We start from the raw sequence: 24464 nt of genomic DNA, 5'->3' as shown, positions 1-24464 counted from the left end.
CAACTTAAGATAAAAAGAGGACAGTTTTTAGAGTTCGAGCTGTTTTTCGTGAGTCTCTTACTATCTAACTCTAACTCTTGTATGTTGTGAAATTTCCTTTTCAAGATAATTAACTATATTGCTCAATATCACTTTTGTGCTTTTCGAACTCCTCATGTTAGCAATACTGGATGTACTGAGTATATACATAGTATTACAAATGAGTTCCTTATGGCTATAGCTGAAGGTTGGTTTCATACATGTATAAAACTAACGTTATATCATAAATTATATCCCGGGTTTCCATTCATTTTAAAATACTCATTTCCAGTTAAACATCACTCAGATAACCTTTTCTAACTTTCGCCACATCTGGGACACGACACCGTTGGAAGATGTGGACAAACCGTGTCTTTCACGACACCGTGCGCTTTTGTGCCGGACTTAATTACTCCTCTTCTGCGGCTGCGGCCTGCCCTTTATTCCGATGGGTATCTCTTATTGACTGCATCTAGATTGCACTAATGTATCCATCCGCAAGCAAATTCCGCGGATGCAATCACCGACTGCCTCTCGGTGTATTCATGTAACATGAAGCTCGCTTTTGTATGCGAACAAAAACTGCCGCTTGTCCACCGACCCGAGTGTCGTCGAGAAGGGAATGGAAAATGGCAAATTGTTGCAAGTTGGCGAGCACACAAAAAGTGGAAGTTCGTGCCGTGTCGGCTTCATTACAGGTTCATTCTCTTGTTTTATTGTTTTTCTTGCCGATCCGTCGTCCCTGCGTCCATTTCGGGTTGTAACTCGCATCCCGCAACCACAATGGTGGGAAATGCGCGGAAATCGATGCATTAAGATAATTAATTGCCCGTGTGATTGTTATCGCCCGCACCATCGATAGAAGCTATTTTTTTTGTCTCCTACCCCCCTCCCCTCCCCTCACCCTCCCCGCTCCAGCTGATTGGATGCATTTGCACTCACGTCGTCGTCGTAATGTAAAGTGCCGTAAAGTGCATTCGCCAATTGACGCTTGACGCTTTAAGCGCTCCGCTAGTGTGACGCTCTCGAACTCGAAAGCTGTCGATTCGCGCAATTACACTTTAATCGCGTACATGCGGTATGCTAATGATGCTTAGATGATTCACCCCACCTTCTCCGTCCGGGCGGGTTGTATCTCCCTCCTCTCCCCCTTCTCTCACCGCTGCACCGTGTACAATGTGTGCGGTGTGTTATTTCGTAATGCTTCTCGCCAATTAAATGACTCCGCCGGACGCGGGCGGATGTGTTGGGACCCGGTGGGGGGTGGCTCTCTGACCGGGTTTGATGTAACAGCTGTGCACATTGACCAAACGATTGACCGTGCCCGGCGCCGCACCCTCCCTTTTCCGAGCGCCACCTGGGCGTGTTGTTTGCGGGTTCGCGAGCTTTTCTCCGGAATTGTTTGAATGGCGATAATTAGGTGACCAGCGTTTGCCACAATCAGGCGTGCAATGCATTCCACGGTGAATGGAGTACCGTGATGCAGCTGTTATGCAGTGTGCGCTCCCATCGTACGTCGGGGAAAAAAAGGGTGGCGTAACTATTGAGCCAAAGGGAAAATTGGGTCATCTAATGGAGTGCCTTTAGGTGGAGGTACAAATTGACTTGATGGTATGTTAGTTTTTTAAAGGAAAAACATAGTTGATCCTATCAGGCAACGGATAAAAATGTTCCGTACTTTACAAAAATCTCTTAAATATATTTCAGTGAACATACTATGTCTAGTTTTATGTATCCGTATTTATACAGTTATAATTTGACGCTCGTACACGTTCCACGTTCACGAATTGCCATAATTCTTCCGTTTGCAAACGCCAACGTTATTTATGTACGCTACACAAGAAGAAAAACAAGACAACAAAAACTATTCCACCCTCGAGGCAGCTTCACTTCTTCCCAGCAGGCAAAGTAAACAAAACGAACCCCCATTTCTATGGATTCCCGCTTCTTGTCGGCGGTCGACCTTCGGGGCTAACAAATGTAATCATTTTAAGTCAGCGTAAAGACTAAACTAAACCGATTACCGCGTGCGGGGTGGAAAGCCACACGGTATTCGCTGAACTCAATTTCAGGCCCCACCTTGTCCTGCCCTCCGGCCCTGGTTTTGCCCCGGTGGGGAGGAGGGAGTGGTCGTTCGGTATCGATTGGGAAACTTGGCGCTTAAAACGCTTTCCGTACGCTCCGCTTTGGAACGGTGTCATTTTGGCATTATTCATAGGCCGTCCGTAATCATCCCCGGTGTCAACCGGAAAATAGTAATAAAATTGAAGGGTTTCCCTTTCTGGGTGTTTCTGCTAATAAACACGAGGCACGCAATCTGGCCATGGGTTTTTCGAAAAGCAATCATAAAACGAGGGGTCGTGCTTTGATTTTTGTTAAGGCTTTCGGTGCATAAACGATCGTTTTTCACTCCCGTGTCATTATTTTTGTTTATCGTTACGTGTCAATCAAAATGGGGTGCAATAAGTTGTTTTTGGCGTGGAACATATTTTTCCGTAAAAATTTGCTTAGAAAATCATTATTGTTCCTTGATTTAGAATATTGATCAATCAGTGCAAAAATAGTTGTCTAGCAACATGCCCAACGTTTACGGTCTTGAGTTACTCCGGAGACTCAAACTTGACACCCTACGACCTCAGGCGTGCGGTAAATGCATGTTCGACGATTAGCGTAAAATAATAGAGTGATTATACAGCGCTCGCTGCGAAACCATTTTGCCGTTGTGCTAATCACTGCCTGTAAATGTGCATGATCTCGAGCAAAACAATGTGAAAAACGATTTACGCGGTCCCGCACCCACACACACGGGCGCACCAAACCGGATCCACGAACAAGATACGCGCGATCACCACCGTGCATTAACAATTGAACATTCGAACATCGCTTCTCGACGGAACCTGTGCCATTAATCGTTTCACACCACTTTAATTTAATACACCCAATTACCGGACGCCGTTTTCCGGTAGGGCGGGGAATATGGAGGTGGTGCCGGCAAGACGCAGCTGCACCGGATGGGAACCGGCTGCGGTCGATCGTGTCCCATCACCACCCGGCCGCTTCCTGCCTCCACGGCTGGCTGTTTGAACAAAACGTAGAAAAACAGGCACACCGAGACCGTGGATGAATGAATAAATTACTCAAAAACCAATAAAAGCAGTTGGCAATTAAAATTGCGCTCGGGCTGCGCCCCAAACCTGCCGCCCCCCGTTGGATCGCTCGGTTTCACAACATCATTACTCACACTAACGGGAATGGCAAAGGGAGGGAGGTGGGCTTAAGGGAGGCATCGAGCAGGATGACGCCCGACCAAACTGGCCAATTAAGTCAAATGCAACAAAGTCGCACACAGCGCGCGTCGAGGACTGTCATAATTTCGATGGCAAATATTTATGAAAAGGCCTGCCGTTAGCAGCAGGAGAAACAAAAAGCACCAACGTCGGAAGGAGATGCGGGGTCACTGGGAGGATGGAGGGGTGAGCGAGTGCTCGTTTTCGGTTCGCTCATGCAATGGCAATTTTTGTGTTTTCTGATGATTGCCTTTCTCGGTCGTTACAAACAACGACCAGTGTCTGTCGTGGAATGTGATGCGATTCCGGTGCATTTGTGCCAAAGAAACAGAACAATGGATAAAAACGACTTTATGCAAAGACTCTCAAAACCGGTTGAACAAAGCGCGAAACGAAACACGAAAGAGTTGAGAAGAATTTGCAATGGTGTAGATTGCAAGAATGGCTAATTAATTCTTAAGAAGAAACATAGGTAATTGCTTTACGTGAGTTTTAGGACGAAAAGAGATTGAGCTTGAGAGATCGAAAGCTTCGCCAAAAAGCTCCGAAACATTTGATAGAATTGAAATAACTTTTCAAAATCGAAAAATTATCGTTCAAAATTGTCCTACATATGTTTTAAACATGAGACAACTGTTGACAACATGAATTGTCACAGTATTTTTATGAAGCTCGGTTGTATATGTTCTTAACAAGATTTTTGTTATTTCTTGTGTAAATCGAAGCTCAATTCTAAAAATAAATTACTGATATATAAAACAATAATAATTCCAATGATACTTTATGCATCTTCAGTATGGTCGCAGTGTGCTAGTACACACAAAAAGAAGTTGCAAATCAGAGCAAATAAGATACTAAAAATGATGTTAAGCCTTCACTGGAGGTTCTGGAGCTTGCTGGAGTGGAACGGATCAACATTCAGTTGACCAATACAAGTATACCAACAAGAACTTAATATCTCCTACCAATTCATGGATTGATTCGTAACTTAGATTTATAAGTAAATAAACTAGTTTAAGATTAATACGAGTAGCAATAAATTAGTATGTAAAGTGTGTCAAGCTTTAAAGCAAGAACCAGTCCATTAAACAATCTTTAACCATCTCTTCAAGAGATGTAAGTAAATTCTTAGTAGCTGCCATCCTGTAAAGGAAAATTTCTACACATGTAAATATTTTTAAACATAATAAAGCTTCAATTTCCTTTAAAAAAAAAAAAATTAGTAGGTAACTACTTGTTATGCAACTCCAATAAGTTCGGATTTGTCCATTTTGGTAGCTTCATTGAAATTGGAGGATATAATTAAAATCATTTCATTTTGATACAAAACGAATCTACGAATATATCGTGTAAGGTATCACTTGTCATATTCGCTCATTTGGAAAATAATCCTGACGCTCTCATCCACCCTCCCCCACCTTTCCCCGTGGTTGGTAATCCGAAAATCGTGTGATTTTTCACCGCTGCCGATGATGTGCTGCTCCATCCTGCGGTTCAAACAAACCTCCGGGCACCGAACCATCCATCCGGTTCGCCGAATCAAAATATGTTCCACGTGCTGTTGATCAAAGTTCCCCCTCGCTGGCAGGTGGTTGACGCTTTCCCCGAGCGCTTCCAGTTTCAATTTTCCAGCATCCTCCGTATGGCGCGGGGGGATAACCCCATCCACTCAACTCGGTATTTGCGGGGCACGATTTGCTGCGCTACTGGTTTGATGATGACGGTTGATGCGTGTCGTTTCTGTTCTGCCGCCGTGTACGCCACGATGAACAGCCAGTCGTCACCGGGCGTCGGTTGGATGGAATAATGTGGTAACATTTTAATGAATGATTGATAATTACTGCCTTGCGGGCGCGAACCATTTGCGGGGGCTCAGAGAGTCTGTCTCCCCCTTCATACTGTCGTGCAATATTCAGTCCTCTCTACCCCACCCGGTGGAGTCGATTGTTTACTACTTCGGCTGAAAATGGTAATTAAATTATTACATTTTCCAAGTATGTGCTCGTACCGCTTTCCGCCCGGTGCTGCTGCCAAACCCGGCGTTGATTATTTATTGGTTGGTGCGGTTAATTTGGTGACATCCATCATTGTCAACCTCGAAAACGATTGCGGGTACGAAGGGAACCATTGGGTTGTTGAAGGGAGGAATTTTCTGCAGGAAGCAAACGCGCAACATGCTTGTGCGATCCCAATAGTTGACAAATAATGAAGGTGGTTTGGAATCGTTCCCAACAACATATTATTTCGCATTGCTGTGGACAAATGCATACAATGGCGGTGTGAAGTTATTGAATCGTGTGGTTAACGGTTGTTTTCGGTGGATAATTTTTTCACGAACAAGTACATATAGCTGCCAGTTTATCAACCATTGGTTGGATTGTTTTAGTACATTGATTTGGATTGTATGATATGTGTTTAAATTTAACTATAAATAATATTTTTAGCATTCGATAGTTTTTAAAACTGTGTAAATGTTTTCGCTTAGATTATTTAGTCATTTGAAGCTGTTGAATACGATGAATATTTATTTAAAACCTTTGAAGGATTGAAGGCAAATTTTAGAAACTTTTCGGTTTAGTGGGTAGTGTACTTAAGTGTGTAGGTGTACATAGAAACTGTTTTCTTAATACTATGTTTGTTTGTGAGAATGGTGCCTTCAGAGAAGTTCGTTGAAAGTGGAATTAATTTTTAATTATTGTTGTTTAACACAACAAATAGTGCTTTATTTCTATTTTCTTGCCGAACCACTTTCACACCTCGCGCAAACATTATTCCATTTCCTTGGTTGGATAAGCCCTCCGTGGTCCATAAAAAAGACATAATTTTCCTTCCGAAAACCCGGTAGCATGACCCCACCCCCCTTCACTCCCTTCCCCTGCTCCATCGACCCGGAAAATCCCCCGAGGCACAATTTGGTGAGCAAACAAAGCGTGGTGAGAAAAGACCAAAGCCGCTGAAGCGTATCTTCTGCTAACCTTCACACCGCAAACGAACTCCTCCCACCCTGCCCGACCGCTCCACAAAGGATCGGATAAAGTTCTCCTCAAAACCCTCCCACCATCCGGCGCGAGGAAAATCATTTTCGTTTGAAAATCGAGCAAAAGCAGCAAAGAGGGCGAAGTGAAGAAAACGGAACGGGCAAGTTTGGTGTTGGTGTGACTTGTTGGGTGATGATGTTGTATTTTCACTCCGTCCGTATCCCGACCCGGCTGCCCCCCCCTCTCCCTCCACCCCACCCAACATCTCGTTGCCGGAACACTAAACGCTACAGGGCGCCGAGTTCCGGCGCGGTGTTTGTGCACTTTTTCCAGAAGCTGCTTTCCGACGGCGTCGCCCTCGCTTCGCCGCCTCGTTCCCGAGCGCCATCTTTTATGTTCGCATCCCGACGCCCGGTGTATTATTCTAATTTGTATGGTTAATTTCACCTCCGACACAATTTGCATATCGCCATCATTGATAGTCAACGGGAGAAGACTTGGAGGAAGGCAGAAGGAGCAGGCAGGAATTCGGTACGCCCTTTGCGTCCCTTCGCGCTTGGGGTGTCTCATTTCAAACAAATTTTCATTCCCACTTTCAACACTCTACTCCCCCTCTCCAACTCTCGAACTTCTGAAGCGCTTCGTCCAAAGTGATTAAATATTCAAAGCTTGTCCCGAGCGCTCCGATTCCAGTCGCGATTCTCACTTGCTGGCTTTCTTGAGGAATGATGAGGTTTTGCCTTTTGCCGCGTTTCAAACCGAACTTCCCGCCTCTTGGGTTCTTCCCTTCCCAGTGTTTTAGGTTGTGCTCCTCGTCTATCCCCAAAATTCCAGTCGAGATCCCTCCCCCGAACACCGAAGGGTCGTCAACGTTAGGGCAATCTTTTCGCTTCCCATTCGTTCCCCTAAACCTAATCACCCAGCCGCATGGAGGAGCGAGAGCAGAAGCGGTGGCAGTAGTTTGTAGGTTCGCGGACGAATTTTAAGATTTTCCACAAAACTTCGGTTCCGGCTGGGAGTTAGTTTTTGCGTCGGGTTCGAGGATCGAGTGCCGTCGGCGTGAAATGGGTGGAAATGGAGATATAAACCACTTGCTCGTGGCAACCAACCACGAGAACGACTTACCGAATCTCGGGTGGCGATGAAGCTGAACTTTGATGGAGCAGCAAAGAAAACGGGGATAAACTTTTCAACTGCTTTTGTCGCGGTGGAAAGTGGACAGTTTTAGCCGGATTGATTTTTAACATATTCAGGGTAATTTGGCAGGAGTTTTCAATTGTGGGCAATATGTCAGCATTAAAAAAGGGATACACTTTGTAAAAAATTTGTAAGACAACTCAATAAACATCATTTTGAACCACAAAACTTTTGTTATTTCCATTGACTTTATATAACAAACCAATTATACCTGACGGCAAACGAATACGATTCAAGTTCAAGTCAAGATATTTTGTACCTTGATTTTCAATTTATAATTTAAATAATCGTATTTCACTATGTAACTGTGTTTCAAATTATGATGTACATTACAGTGATGTTGTAGTTAAATGATTTTAATTTCTAAATAATCACTGAAGTGATCCTAATATTTTTATTAAAGTGTATCCTTGCTTCCCAAAAACAAATGGTATATTTTTTATGAACTATGCAATTTAAAATTCTGAAAGAGGAATACGATTATTTTTCAAACACAACCGAAGACAAACGAGTCTTTCCCATCTGGTTTATCTGGCACTCTGGCTATCATTCTCAAAGTCCGTATTCCACCCATTTTCCACCGCATCCGGAAGGAATGTTCAAGAAAGTTAACCCAGTGGAGCTGTGTTTCGTTGTACGGTTGAGAGTACATAAGGTTGCATGTGGGCGTGTGGGCGTGTGGGCGTGTATGTGTGCTTGATTTGGTGAAGCTTAAATAAAGTTTCGCACTTGATGCTCACAGCAAAACCGCACATCGTAGAGCTTCGCTCCATGAAACCACAAGCTGAAGGGTAAACGGGAGCCCAAACCGCTGCCAATGGCGGAGGGAGGTTTAGTCGGGTGGGGTAGGATCGGTGATTGCCGTGGGTGATGATTTTTGAGCGTACACGAGCAAGCGGAAGGTGTGTGGGGCGGCGCTCCCGGGAATGCTGGCAAACCGCAGAAACATTCTTGTAAGAGAGCACAAACATGGTGACGAGCTGCACCGACGATTCGGGGCAACACGGAAAGACAAGGGAGAAAAGGGGGCGAGAGTTTTGGTTTATCGTCAAGTTGTTGGATGTTTGGCTCAAATTGGTCTTGGCCAAGGAGGGGGATAGTGGCAACAATGGGCGGACCGGAAGGGAACGGATAGAAAACCACAACTGTCGAAAGCCAAACTTTTGTGTGGAACGAATTGCGCAGAGACAGAGTGAGCGTAAGTGGGCAGTGTGAAAGAGAGAGAGAGAACGGGGCGGTCGTGTCGTGTCTCGTCTTGAGAAAACGACTTGGTACGGGGAAGCAAGATTGGCTCCAGGGTGTGATGCTGCAAGGAGCCAAAAAGCTGACGAAAGATTTTCTCCTTCCCCCACCGTTCACCCGGCGGAAAAAAGGGAAGGGATAAGTGGAATGTAATGCCACAAAGTGGAAACCGGCAGAAAGGAAGTTGTTTCACGTCAAGAGTTTATCTACCTTCGAGTGGAGAAAACCACCCGACGGAGGGAGTGACATGGCAGATCACAAGCTTGCGACGGGCGAGGTTTGAGGCTCGCTTGAAATGGCTTGTATATTTGCCAGGATTTTCTTCAGACGCGAGAGCGAACGATGATGATGATGATGGTGCTACCAGTGACTTCGAGTGATGGTTGAAGAAATTCCTACATCGTTTTCGTCACTGACTCGTCAATGGTACCGCACGGAAAACCGCAATCGTTCGTATGATTTCGTAACGGCAGAACCGAGCACCTTCTTTGTGCGAGGAACATGATGAAGAAATGAGATCGAAAGTAGGAAACAGGATATCATTGCCATCACCGATGGTTTTCCAGGCCAGTGTGTTGGCTTACCGGGGAAACCCGAAAGAGAGTTTTTAAAAGAAGAACTTCTTGGAACAATAATTTACATATTTTTAGCGAAACATTCCCAAGTAACATTTTAAGTTTTATCATGGTTCTAACGATGTTGTTCATGCTCATAATTAAGTCTCATCTTAAGAGTAAAATATCTTAAAGGCTGTGATAAAACCTTCATAAACCCGTTTTAAGTGTAAGAGGGCCCACTCTACAGAACGTTGTCAAAACCATCCCTTAAAACCTTTTCTAGACCAAAAATCACTGATTGGTTTTAAGAGAAGGTTTTAAGAAGGACTTAACAGCGTATTTACAGACTCTTCAAGTCTACTAAGATTTTAGACTTAATGAGCGGTTTTATAGCTATCCTCAAAAGGTTTTAAGGATGTCAAAATTATTAAAACTATTTTGCCTGCTGAGAAACCTCTATAAAACCAATTGGACTTGGTACACCCATGTTAAAACATTGATAAAACTTGTTGAAGTCTAATAGGTCTTGGCAATGTTACTTGGGATTATTTGTTCCACATGCATTGCGAAAACGTTAAGGGAAAGGAATCTAAATTATATGTAAATTATAATTTGTTTGCGTTTTAACTGTTTATATTTTTATACCCATCAATTACAGTCATCATCGATTCAATTCGATCATTCACAGAGTTCTCTTCAGATTTTCTTACGATCTTACATGTTGGGTGTTATATTAAGATTTTTTGTACAATTTTAAGTGAACTTTCACTTATACAGGTGTAAGCTACTCTCTGATAATGTGTTGTAATCTATACAACTATAGGACCATCAAAACTACAAGCACATATATTAACAAGGTTGTATGTCGACTAACCAACGTGAATAACTGGGCGTCTCCATTAGACAAAAATAATGCCCGAAGACAAAAAGTTATTTAACATTCGCAACTCGCAACTTACTTGAAGCTAAACGTAAACGTTTACTTCTCGGAAGTTCTAAACGCCCTCGCAGGATGCCAGGCCTGGGTACGTGTGGCGTGTCGTATCAAATTAACTTTGCCTGCTTAAATCATTATCATTAAATGTTGTTTTCCCGCTGCAGTAATTTTGCGATTTTTCTTGAAGCAAGTGGGCGCTCGCAGAGTCCACACACTTTCCACCGGTTCGCAGTTATACGAGGGGACGTATCATTTCGCACGGTGACGGCAAAGTTGGCTCGTTTGCCGATTTGCCGATGTATTTTCTCGTCCTTTTTTCTTTGTTTTTCTTTTTCTTGCTGGGCGGACGCCGCACGTTTTAATTTGCCAGTTGTTTTGTGAGCCGCTCAACCATTCCGGGCACGTTGATAAGCTAATTAATTTCACTTCGTTTATTATCTAATCTGTCCAGGGGTATCGGTGTGGCCGCAGGTGGTGGTGGAGGATTTTGTGTGTGTGTGTGTGTGTGTTTCGTGTCGATGCGATTGTCGTCGTCGTCGACGGCGTCGGTGGCACTGCTCGTTTCATCCGCTCCCCAGGGGGCATTTTCCAGGTTATATTGCATGTATTTATGTGTGTGTGTGTGTGGGTGGGTGTCTGTGTGTTATGGTATCTCATTTCCATGGGCAGCTTCGGGCAGAGAAAAGAGTCTTTAAATACGGTTAAAACGATCCTCGGGCCGCACGGAGGAATTGTCTTGGGGTTGCTTCCGTTCGGCAACGCTACCGGACGAAGGAAGACTGTTCCGGAAAAATGGGACGAGAGAGAGAGCCTTGGTTTGCGAAAGTTGGCACGTATTTGTTGCTGGAATATCTTCTTCCTCTTCGTTGAAGCTTACCCATCTTTCTCCAGGCTCGAGGCAACGAGCGGAAGAGCCCAAAATGGCCAGAAGCGTAAAATTGTTACTGTTCTAAACGGACGGTTGGAGGACGGTTAACGCGTGGCATTCGTGGCGATGATGGTGGCGGCGGAAGCAGGAAGAAAATCAAGGATGGATGAGGTGTGGTTTTTAGGAGTTGGTTTTACGGTTGCGTTGTTAAATTGTTGAAACGTTGCCAGCTTCTCTGCCGTCGGCTACGAACATTAGTCTCCAGAGTGAGGGAGAGAGAGAGGGAGAGAGGGAAAGGGACCATAACGGTGAAGACACGGAACGTAGTGTACACAGGGTTTCTTTCGTGGTCCGTCTGCACCTTTTCCAAACCGGTGGAGCTTGACTAACTGTCTAGAGGAGTCCAATGAAGCAATTAGCAGTCGACACCGTCGGACTTTGAAGTGAAAGCGTGCGGTGTTTGTCGAGAATGGCACGTGCGCAAGGGTTTGTAGTGGAGGAAGGTTGTTTTCAAATGAGTTTTAGTTGATTCTTACACATCTGGGACACATTTTTGTTATATCAATCTCTTCCCAAATTATAAATTTTATTGATTTTGTATTGGCTAAAACCTATAGTTAATAATGTTCATTAACACGTTGACTGGCAAGCGTTTTTAGCACACTTTTTTAGAACAATCTTTTTAAATTTAATTTTTTTAAAACATTTATTAACCCAACAATTTTTGAAGGCTAAGCTAAAACTTAGCTTCCCAAAGAATTGATATAAAATATTACTATAATTTTTATGTTGCATTTTCATTTATTCATGGGTCGAAAACTTTTTAGAACTGAGTTTTCCTGTCACTCACTTTTGGGTGACATGGCATTCAACGTGTTAATATTCATATGTTGTTATTGTCATAGTGTATTGACATGGATTGTTTTAACTACCGACAGGACAATCATCAAAGTTGTATCTTATTACTAGTTTTGGATGGAAAGAAATTATTGGATAATTTATTCATTCCATGCTCGTTTCACCACTCAAATGAACCCATCGGTTCCTGAACAACGCCATGTTAATATCTTCTATGGAAACATTCAATGCATTTGAAGTAACCTTTCACGCCCCCAGAATATATGACACACGGATGTCCTCCCCCCGTTTTTGGCAGTAGATTGTCGTCATCGGGGGGCAACACCATCATCGTCACCGGCATCATCATGCAACGGTCGAACGTTCACCGAGGGAGTCGAATTTTCCCTGGAGACACACGCCGCCATTGGCTTGACAGCATAATTCCCCGTGTCATAGCAAATCCCGGCATCAATCGGCTTGAAACGCATTATGTTTTACTTTGCCAACCGCCTCCCGCCCTGTTGGTCTCTCCGAACCGTTCGGGGTGGGATTTAAGGGTGGTTGCAAGCACGCACCGCTTGCTTGATGTGGCTCAAATAGGGGCGATACTCGAGGGGATGCACAAGGCTACCTCTTATCAATATTGAAACCATAAACCCGTGTACCGACGACGGTGGCGCGATGTTTGGTGTTCAGGGGGACGGGATGGGCATGCATGTAACAATTTGATTGCCGTATCGAATTTCCCCCGTTTTGCGCTACGAAGAGAGGGAAATCATTTTTGAAATGCCTGTTGGGGTGGGTGATGTGGTGGGTTGAGATTTTGTTTGTTTAATATTTGATTGCGATGCAATTATGTAGATGGACTGTTTTCGATTTTCGGAACACTTTCCAAAAGTGGAGGAGGCTATTTTAGCATATATTTTTATTCATAGAAATTGGTTGGAAGCTTAAAGATGTTGTCATTGTGTGCCTGTTTTGATAACGCGAAAGAGGCTAATGATATTCAATTATATCTGAGGTAATTTATATCCGATTTTACATGTTAGTATTCAAGATTCCGAAGAGATGAACATGTTATAAACGATTCGTTCATTGGTAAACAAAATTATTTATTGTAACGTACTTACAAATATTGCAACTGAAGATCTAACATATTCATTGAAAAGTGGAATATATTCTTTCAGCACTGAATGTAAAATTTGATGATAAAATCGAAAGTTTTAGAATATTTCATGCAATAATATTTGCGTTTGTATTATTTCTCAAATTATTTTGAATTTAATCTGCACAAACACAGTTTATAAGTATTTCTTCAGCACAACATGCGAAGCAAAGTTTCAGTATTTTATTGTTGGTGAATTTGTTTCTGTTAGGTTTTTCAATAGTTTTCTCCCTATGAACAATTTGTATCATTTATGACTCCGTAAAACAGGTTCACCAGTATGTGTGTGTGTGTGTGTGTGTGTGTATACGAACCGTTTGATCGCCTTTGGAGGGTCTCGTTATTTCGATTCTTTACGGTTTCTTGTCCAACCCCGCGCTCGGTTTGAATTCCGGTTGAAATCCATTCTCGTCTCCCGTTTTCGCCCCTCCCCCTCAAAAACCACCACCCGCCCGTTAGCAGCCCCTTGTTCGATCATCACTTGCTGAACATTTTCATCATTTGCATCCGCCTCGGGTTTGTCCTCCCTTCTTTCGCCGTAACCGGATACGGAAAAGTGCTGAAGAGCTAATTAACGCAAAACGGTACGGCAGCAGCATGGCTCTCGTTCGACGCTACCCGTTTGTCCGGATACGCCTGGCCATGTCCCCCACCTTCCACCGTTTTTCCACCCGGCTCCGGAATGTTTCCCCGAACACCCCCAGCCCAGGTGATGGGGTGGTTTCGGGTGAGTGAACTGAGTTTGGCCTGAACTGTTGATGATCTCGCTTTGTGCGCACCCTTTGCTTCACGATGGCCTCGCTTTCCCGCACGTTTGCGGAATTTGCCAAAGTTTGCTGCCAAAATACACCCTTCTCCATCGGGCACTTGTCCCATCACCCGTAACTTGGCGTTTGTGCATGCTTGTGCAACGGGAGGAAGGCTGGAGTAGTGCCGAAACTCGAAGGGATCCGTTTGCAAATCCACAAAATGAAATCACTTCAAATGGCGAATATTCGGTCAATCGGGGGGCGGGTTTTTCCAGTTTGGTTTCCTATCGTTGCCATGGACTGGGCCGGCATGTTTGGTGCCGGATAATTCGATGTGTTTCGAAGGGCGAAATGGTGGGCGGTGGGTCTGGTGGGAAGGCGAGAATGGTCCGAATGGCGACGACGAGAGGCCGAATCTAGCTTGATCCAAATAGAGCAGGGATGAAGTTAAGCAAACGTGATTAAAATTGTTTTTCACTCCATGGAAAGCGTACAGATTCTCGTTTTCCGCTTCCGGTCTTCTTGGTCGCGGTTCGCGCCATTAATCGGGTGATGTTATGTTTGTGCACTATGGGATCTGGTTGGCCTCGGTTTGGAATGAATGAATTGTGGAATATTAAGGATACGTATTTTGGGAAATGAATTAATGGAACTCAAATTTAAACTCGAATGAATTTTATTGTTTTTCAGAATTTTAGCCAAATCGAATGAAGTAGATTTATAAAAATGTGTTACAACACAAAACAAACCACTGCCACATTCCCTGCCTAATTTATGGTTGAACCATTTGCCATAGTTCAGCCAACCACTCCGTCGACACGGTGGAAAGGCGTCTCGGACGGTTTCAATACGGACTCGGAAAAAGACACCGGTAATTTATTTGAATGACCCTCGTTTCCTTCGCCCGGTTTTATTTACTCTCCTTTCCACCGCGTGGCGAGCGGTTGGAGGTAAACGATTGAGAAAGGAAAAACGCTCGGGGGAAAAAAAAGCGGGACCGAATATGCTTTTCCCATCAGTGAGCGGTGAGGGTTTGCGATTTTCCACCCTCTTCCGAAGCACGGTGGGTGAATATTAGGGGTTGTGTGTGTTTGTGTGTCCCGTCTTTTTCTCTTCCCAGTAGCTAGCGTGCAAGTGGAAACGTGAAATTCGCGCTTAATTAAAACCAAATGGAAAGAAATATTCTCGACAAGTGGCTCCTTTGCAAAACCGTACCGATCGTCCGGATGTTGCATCCTGCCATTAAGGGGTGGACATATTTCATTGAGAAATCGACCGTCCGTCGGTTGCCAGCCTTTGGTTTGTGTAGATTTTGCTTGCATAGAATTGTCCGTGAAGACAATTTTTATTACCCTCCTCAACCCGGGATGAGAGAGATTTTTTCCCAATTCCAATGAACTCGGGTTTGGATGGCCAAGCGGTCGTTTATTGTTTGGGGAAAAACGGTTGCCTGTAATTAATCTAAAAGGTTGGTTGGAATGATGAAATTTTCAAGAGTTAATTATGGAAAAACGTAAGTTAGACTGTCCATCTTAAATGTAAGTGCCTATTTGGAATGGATTTATTGAATTGTTCGTCGCAATTAAGTATTGAACCGGAAAATTTGTAGTATTCGTTTTTTCTTTTAAAAATCGCATAGGAGGTTTTAACAATACTCAAGAGAAGTACCAAAATTCGTATAACAAAAGATAGAATTGAATCAAAAGCAACAAAAACCTTCTTTTTAGCCCTTCAGTACATCAACCCTATTTTTTTGTAACCGTTTCCTTCTGCTTATCTTGCGTGCATTCCAGTCAAATTTGCATGCTTTATTTAAATTCCGTTTTCCGTTTCCAATTGCTTCTTGCCTTAAATAAATAAGTAGTGGTGTTCGAGCGGAACCAAACAGGCAGCAAAAAGGTCATCACCACTTGGCACGTTTCGTTTTTCTAGTCGAGAATAATTTATCAACTCCCATCCCGGGGTATTGCGTTTTCCAGCGCTGTAGGAGATTTTCTCGTGATTTTGCTGCTTTGGCCCCTCACTCTTTCTTCACTTTTTGCTTCAGCCATTGTCCTCTTTCGTAAAGGGTGCTGCTTGTGTCCTGGTGGGGGGACCGAAGATGACTCTGGCTGCAGGATTTCGCTCTTCTGATACTTCTTCTGTGCATTATTCGACCGAAAGGCACTTTAGCAAACTGCTAGACAAATTAAATTTCCAGCATCTTTTCGCTCCACCAACCCCCTGCAGATGTTCCCAATTCGAATCCTCTCGTTCTTTGCCGAAGGGAAGTGGAAAAAGAATAACAGGAGTCAGATTTCTTTACAGGAGTTGCCAATTTCCTCCCCTCGGTTTCCCCCAAAGACGTCTTGCGTCTCCCTCGCCGATGTTGGTTATTTGTGTTTTTCGCTTCAAGAGTTGGAGAAAAGTTTTCATTTTGCTTCACTCGGTATTATTTTTCCACTATCTTCGGGGTCGGTGGATGGAACGGGGATGATCTGGTGAGTTTGTACATCTTCTCGAGTTCTTCTGCAACCGCTTTCTACTCGCTACTCGTCCGGCAGCACGAAATGGGGAGAAAATTGGATAACCTTTAGTTCGCTTAAACACAGAAAATAATCCTTCCATTTGAGCATCGTTTGCTGTTGGTTTGTGTTGTGTTCGCTTTCCCACTCTTGGAAAAGACCGACCGAGGCGCTCGATGATAATCATCGTCATCGGTAGCTCTTTTTTGGAGCGTCATCAGCGTGGTGTTTCGTCGCGTAAGCGGTTCGTTTGCTGTTTCGTGCCGGGGTTTTCGACGCTTCGATGACCGTTCGGTCGAGAAGGACTTAATGGTTTCCTTTTTGCAATCGGGCGTGTTGTCGTCCAGCTTCATAGCAGCGTGAAAAATACATGAAAATCGAAAACAGAGGTGACCGAAAGGCAAAACAGATTTGTCGGAAGCTTGTCAACCTTCGTACGATGCGTCTGCCTGTTTTCTTTTTATTTGTCAGTTTTCGACATGTTTCAGCACTTGTTTCTTTTAGTTATATCGTTAAGTATAGGAAACTTAAGTAATGCTTTTTGTGGAAAAAGATAAGGCTGCCAACAGTACTTTTTTACGTATGGTTATGCTTCTTGTTAATGTTCGAATTGTTTGAATTGAATCATATAAGGTAGCTTTTCAAAAAAGAAATGTACTCGTACCATGTTATTTAAACAAATAATTAAATAAAATATGTTACATGTGCTGATGTCTTATCAATTTTTTTCTCTTTTCTCAGGTGAGTTCTTCAAAATACGTCCATCCGTACTTAGGAGTAAGTATATTAATTTTAGTTGTTTGTGGTTATTATATTGTTCCCATATATTTCATCCCCAGTTGAATTTGTGTTGTTTAAAGTCGACATGTTATTGCAGATTTCACCCAATTTGTAGCTGGTATTAATCAAAAACCAAACCGGTTCATGTTCACCGTCCATTAATCAGACTTTATCCGGGTTTTTGCTCATCACCTTCGCTGAGACATTTACTTCTACCCAGAACTCTCACGCTTCACCACAAAAGTACCGAGCGCTTGGTGAAAAGGGGATCAAAAACAATGCCAAACCCCACGTGGCATGGCCATTTGTGCCTATTTGGCAAATTTCGCTCCAAGATTTCATTCGACTCCACTCCCGTCCGCGCCCCGTCAACCGCTTTGTCGTCGCTGCTTTACGAGCAGCTCGCGCTGTTTTCGTGATAATTACTTTTCTGATTACATTTCAAACGAATTTATATTCATTAAGTATTCCCCCCTCCCCCTCCCCGTGGCGCCCGAGGGCTGCAAGAAGCGGTATGGAAGAGAGGGATGAATCCATCGCCAGGGAAAACTGTCTGAAAGACAGGCGCACGGTAAACGTTGAGTCGGTTTTCGCTGGGGTGGATCGAGGATGGGTGAGGATGATGAAAGAAAAGAAACGTATAGAACCATACGCCAACCACCGCCATTTGTCGCCTCCTTCGATACACTTGCTTTGCGGTGCTGATGATGGTTATGGTTCGGTGTATAAGAGAGGTCGAGTCGGAGTATTTTGGTGGAAAATTAGTACCAGCTGGGAACTGGCAACGATGCCCCTTGGGGGACCGGTTGAGGTGAAAAGATGGTAGGGGAAGCTGGTGCGGGTGCCCTGAAGAAGCCAAACAAAATTGTTAGACGCCGGGTAAATGAATCTTCATTCGCTTTGATCATTTAACACTCGCAGATTATAGCCGTCTGCTTCCTGATCTGCCGCCCCTTGTGCGGTCTTGACATGCCGACGTGGTTCCATTTAGCTTTGGCTGAGACGGTGAGAAGTTTCTTGGGAAGTATTTCCCTTTGCGAATGTTCCCGGGAAGCGGTAAGAACAGTCGATTAACCGTTTCAGTTTCCCGATGCCTGTGATGGTTTAACGGTCTCAATTAAGAAATCGTAGAATCATGAAAATGTTGTGCCACTCTTTGCTTGGGTCACTAATTTTCATACGAACATTATGGTGAGAATATAGAAAGTATTTTTAATTTGACGCTTTAACACGTTGACTGCCAAGCGTTTTTAGCACACCTTTTTAGTACAATCTTTTTTAATATAATTTGTTCATAATATTTATTAAACCAACGGTTTTTGAAGGCTAAGCAAAAACTTACCTTCTCAAAGAAGTGATATAAAATATTACTATAGTTTTTATGTTACATTTTCATTTATTTATAGGTAAAAAACTGTTTAGAACTGAATTTTGCTGTCACCCACTTTTGGGTGACATGGCAGTCAACGTGTTAAGTTTGAAAAACAGTATAAGAAGAAGCTAATAGAAGCTGTCTTTTCAAAAAATTTCCGTTGTAGTTAACCAGTTCCCTAAAAACTATATTCAATAGACATACTTATTATTGAACCAATAAATCTTCCAATACTGTCTTTAACACGTTGTCTGACATGGCTATCTTTTTTGATAGCGCCATTATTTCTAAAAAGTTTCTGTCTCATAAATAAATGAAAATACAACATTAAAATGAAAGCGCAATATTAAAAACTAATTCTTTGGGAAGCTAAGTCTTTGCTTAGTCTTCGAAAACCGTCAGTCATACAAATTGTATAAGCATATTTTACTAAAAAAGATTGCACTAAAACTGTGTACTAAAAACACTTGACAGTCAACGTGTTAAACATCCAGAAGATTAATCATGAGTGTTTCATCGTGAGCCTAACGAAAGTTATCTTGTATCTTCTACAAAAAGTGATGAACATTCTATTGTGTACCTCCTGCCACGTTTTTGGTACAATGTGATAGGATCTAAATACACTGCTTATGTTTTCCTCAACCATGTTTCTCAGTCATTCACTTCGCTATTTCAACTTTCCGTTCCGCTCTGCAGCTCTTCAAGAAGAACTTGTCGTTGGTGTTCTGTTATACAGTCTTTCAGAAGCAACTAGCAACCACCTTCACCCAAAAACACTGATTGCTATCTTCAAATCGTATATACTCCAGAAACAAAAACAAAACGCACTAAGGTGGAACTCTGGCTTCGACTTCGATGATGATGATCATCATCATCATCAACTACCACGCGTTGCCATCCTTCCCCGTAGTCTCCGGCCCTTTTCCCCAGAAGGAAGTGGCAAACGGGCTACGTGAAATGTTTTCAGCACATAATTTTCCGCTTCCTTTACACTTTTATCCAGCGGCAAGTGCGTCCTTTGTCGACCTTCGACCCGTGCCCCCTCCTTCGTTCCGACGCGCTCAAGTGAAAGGATTTTTCCAGCCACACTCCGTTGATTTCCGCTCCGCAATGGTTCCGCTGCGGCAAGCTTGAGCTCCCCATTTTGATCGTACCGCAGCAAAACCACGCGAAAAAGGGATTGCCCCTTCCGCCGGGGATATGTTTTCAAGCGGTATCTTTCTTTCGGACCATTTTTTTCCCCCGCTAAGTTGGTGGCAAAACTGACGGACGGCGCTGGGTAGGAAGGCGAGTAAGAAACGGAAACAGCTCGAAAACGAATCGTCCACCATACCGACTCCCGCCCTGTAGTTGCTGGGAAAAGGGAGTAGAAGGGGGAAAAAAAGTCGAGAGGAAAGAAAATAAAATCCTTCCCATGGTCGAAAGGACGGGAGGGGAAATGGACGGACGCTCCAGAGATCCCTGCCTGCTTCTCTGCGTTCACCTCTGATGGTATGGATTTGGGAAGGGCTGCTACAACATCATAAAACCCATAATCGTTTCCATGGCAAGGAAACTCCCATTCGGTTGCGTCTTCGGTCGTGTTGGTCTCCCAAGTTCACCCAACCTGGGGGTTGCTTTCTCTCTTCGACCCAAACTCTGGTGGTAATATTCCGCCCCGGCTTATCTGTTCGCAGTTTCCGCGACCGTCGTCCCATTCCACTGGGGTTTCTTTTATCCCTGCAGAAATTTGGTGTTTCTGTGATTCGGATCCTAATTCCGGTTTCCAATTTTCTACATTCACACCAAAACCGATGGAAATCTTTTCGACCCTCGCCTGCCCGCCCCCCTTCCGGGCAGTGTGGATATCTAAGGATCTAAGGAAGGAAGTCTTGCTCCGCTTAAGGAATCTATTTTATACGCCCTCGGCGCAGGGGGAGCTTGAAAAGAAAATAAACTAGGGTGAAAAGATTACAAAAAAATGTTCGGCCTTCCTCCAGCGAAACAAAATATCCCCCCTCAAACTGGTTGGAAAAACAGCTCCCGGGGAAAAACATACACTCAAAGCCCTGCACTCCGTTACCTCACCGGTTCCAGGGTCCACAGGTGGAGGAGAAAGAACCTCTCCGGAGAACGTTATCTTTTAGAACTCCCTTTCGTTCGGGCGAATACCCTTTCGTCTTCCCAATTACGCCTCGTCGAGGGTTTTTTTAACCTTTCTTTCTTCGCACCGTGCACGTGTTTGTGCGACGAACACACTCAGCACGCAATCTCTTCACAGACACAAGGGGGGGACCGAAGCGGACGCGCCGGGAAGGTAGGGCTCGAAGTCTCGAAGTCAGCATATTTTCATCGTTTTCAATTTGCTTCCTTCTTACCGTTACCCTTTCTTCCCTTTCCCCATCCACTGAACCGTATTCACTGATCCTTTAACGGGCCGGTTTTTTCTTTTCTTCGTTCGGTGGAATGTTTCTAAGATTTTCCCCTTCCCCCCACTCCATGGAGCGGTGACACTTTTCCTCTCTTTTCACTCGGTTTGCTTTGGTCTGTGCCGGGAAGGTTGGAGGTTCGAAATTGTTCGCCATGGATATGGAGTAAGGGCAAAGAGTTGCTGGAACGCAGGGCAAGAGATTTGCTGACTGTCGTTGCTTTTTGGTTTCCCGCATGGTTCACTTCATGGTGAAAGAAAATGTGAAAAACTGATCAACAAAATTGAGACCGTACGGTGGATTTATTGAAAACCGTCCGATATTGACACCATTCGGTCTGAGATACAACGTGTTTAGTAGTTAATTGCTGTTTTAAATTCATCTAAGCTGCATTATATGATTTGCTTAACACGTTGCGTACCAAGCATTTTTATTACAATTTTTTAGTACAATCTTTTTTAAATTATTTTGTTTATAGCATTTTTTAAACCAACGATTTTTGAAGGCTTAGCATAAACTTAGCTTCCCAAAGAGTTGATATTACATATTTCTAAAATTTTTATGTTGCATTTTCATTTATTTATGGGTCAAAAACTTTTTAGAACTGATTTTTGCTGTCACCCACTTTTGGGTGACATGCCAGTCAAAGTGTTGATAAACGTAATTTTTTTTTTTTTTTTTTTTGTCGTGGTCAATACATGTTGAGACAATCTTACAAACTTTACAAAAGAAAAACAATATTATCTGGGGAATGACCACAACTTGTTCAATTGTTATGACGTCAAACTCTATGTTAAAAAGATTCCAAACTCAGTTGTCGATTATTAAAATCAAATTTCAATGCCTTCGTTTCTGCAGCCTGAATATGATAGAAGTGAATGCACTTTTGCAGCCCACCTGTCTATCGGCGTGTCAGTGATATTTAACCCACCAATAGCAATTAAAACAATGTAATCCTGGGCCTTCCGTTCGCGTTGGTAGTTCCGATTGACTACATGGTTCACAGCCACATACTACCTAGCGCTGGTTGTCATATTTGGCCCGAAATGACATTTCCTGTGCAAGAAAATTTCATTGATGCGCTCGACAGTTCGTCCGATGGACCCGGCCCGTCAGCTTGGCGCGGGGAATGTTTGGTTGGTTACCTTCATTCGAACGTCCATCGCGTCGAACGTCCATCGGAATAGAAATTGCATCAGTGGCATCGTCTGCAAACCGGCGCGGATGAAACACAGTGCCCACGCGTTTTGGCAGCTCCATTCCCAGTACTTTCGTCAGCCTGTCGTGTCCGAAAACTGGAAGTCTCCTGGGCGAACCGAACCGCTTTGTCTCTCTGAGCTCCAGCAGCAATCGATTGCAGCCACGTGTAGGATTTGGGATGCCCCAACCGACCGGTGGCATACTTTTCGCGGTGAACCATCGCCTTCCCGGGGCTTCGGACGATGCTGCGGCGGCCAACCGTATCCGCATGCCGGATCCCTTTCTCTGCGTAGCAGTTTGATTGAAGTTCGGACACTCGAAAAACTATTTGCCACGGGATCGACTCGTGTAATGGAAATGCCAAGTGAAAACCCCTAGCCCTGTGGGTGGAGGGCAATCAGGGCGAACACGTGCGTGCATTCAGAAAAGGGTTGTAGCGATTCCCTTCCCGGTGGGAGAGTCTATCAATCATTCGTTTGACCTTATGTACACTCGGTGTCAAACTGTTGGATGCGCACGTTCTTCTTGGTCGCATCTCGATGTTTTCATATCCGAGCGTCCATTTGTTTTGAAGGCGATTGTTCGATTCACTTCATGAAAATGAACCCGTAACTGGAACTACGAAAATTCTTCCCTTTTTGGCAAACATGTTCTCCATGAAATAAAGAAATGTTTTTGAATAAATTAAATTTGATCAAAACTTCACTTAACGTTACTAAAAAGAAATCGTTGAACTAAAATAATTTAAACCAATTCTCCCATAAAACCTAGGGTTGAGCGTTTTTCAGCATCTCGCAGAGCGTGTCAATCGTGAGATCAATCCCCAAAGTAACCTTTTATAGTTTCATCAGGTGCTGTGGCTTAGCGTGGATTTGCAGGACGGTCGATCGTTCGAAGCAGCTTCTCGTGTTTTCCATCCCTCCCCAATTCGGGTTACGTTGGCCCGATCCAAGTGCTGCGATGCGTAACATTTACCGAACGGACGCAAGCTCGAACCTTCGTCGCAGCATAAGCCATCCGTTTATATGGACGAATATGTATCATGTGGTTTCACGCGTAGTGAAGGAAAAGGAGAGAAAGCGTAAGGATATACCACTGGTTCTGCCATCCATCCGTTTCGCGCCAGTTCGAAGCCGTTGGTGATAATGCGTATGTAAAAGGATCCAAAATCCCGGATGTTTGTCCGGAAGCGCATTTCGAACGTTCAAATATTTATCATTGAAATAAACTGGACCCAATCGGGGGGTTTGGGATGTGGGGCGTGCTTGGGATGGAAAATTCACTCCTACCAACCGACGATCGGATGCACTTCCTGCGCTTGATGCACCAGGCTGGGAAGAGCACGCACTTAAAAAAAAAAAACAGCATGTTTGCCGAACGAACCGAAAGCTCGAGTGGCTCGAAACGGAGAGGCATTCCAACAACCGTAGATCCGACGTGCTCTTCAATTTGCCCCGCTGTTCTACACGCCGTCCTTATGTGTAAGTCAGCTGTGGCCACGGCGGAAATGCAGTACACTCGGTATCGTCCGGGTTTGCAAAACGCGCATGGGGTGCCACGGATTCGTACGACGCACAATCGATGATGATGCTGCAGAAACATCGCTCGTTTCGCACCACCGAGAGGTGATCGCATTTTAACGCAGCTCGTCGCTCGAAACGGTGCCGACCCGGAGGACGTTGAAGCACACACCCGGAAGCGAGACAGGAGATGGCGAACGACGAGTGACACCGCGCCGAGCAAATGCAATCAATGATGCATCGTAGCATTTACCAGGGCTTCAGCATGCGAAATCGATTCTGCCACTTGACTTTCTACTCCGATGCGATGCGTCGGTCCGTACTTTTCGTTTTCTTTTTTCTCGGGCTGGGGTAGCCGGCACAACCCACGGCGGGGGTGGGATTTAAATGGAAAAACATTCTCGCTCGGAAAAAGGCTTCCATTTGAGAACCGCAACATTCCCCCCCATCACGCATCGCTTCGTCCGGCGTCCTGGAATCCGATGAAGCTGCTGCTGCATTCGTCCTTCTCATACGCCTTTCTAGTGTGAAAGAGATTCGCAGATGTGCGCAGGTAGCCGTGGAACAGGGGAACCACATCACCCACCGGCGGGCAGGTCTTTGTTTCGGATGGTGCAAAATGTGCTTGCCAGGATCGACGCATCGAACGATGGCACCGGCGGTTAATTCGTGTGGTCAATTTAGAATAGGATCCACCGACGCATTCCTGCTGGTGCTTCGGTGCTGCCTGGATACGGGAAGATGAGATTGCATCGTACACACTCTGGCTCACGTTTCTCTTCGTTGGTCTGCGAGTTGTGCGGCGATAAGTATATAGGCTGCCTAGATTGTTTTTATTTCAT

The 24464-nt window shown here is 44.2% G+C and overlaps 1 protein-coding gene across 1 annotated transcript in view; it reads left to right on the top strand.

The window, feature by feature from the left end:
- LOC131288068 (protein groucho) overlaps positions 1-24464 on the top strand; it is a 160943-nt gene that overhangs the window by 40716 nt on the left and 95763 nt on the right. Inside the window, exon 2 of the mRNA XM_058317168.1 lies at positions 17084-17119. Coding sequence (XP_058173151.1) covers positions 17084-17119 — 36 coding nt within the window. The remainder of the gene's footprint in view (positions 1-17083; positions 17120-24464) is intronic.

This window comes from Anopheles ziemanni, chromosome 3 (assembly GCF_943734765.1).
Source record: "Anopheles ziemanni chromosome 3, idAnoZiCoDA_A2_x.2, whole genome shotgun sequence".
NCBI lineage: Eukaryota > Metazoa > Arthropoda > Insecta > Diptera > Culicidae > Anopheles > Anopheles ziemanni.
This window is presented reverse-complemented; position numbering and strand designations above follow the sequence as displayed.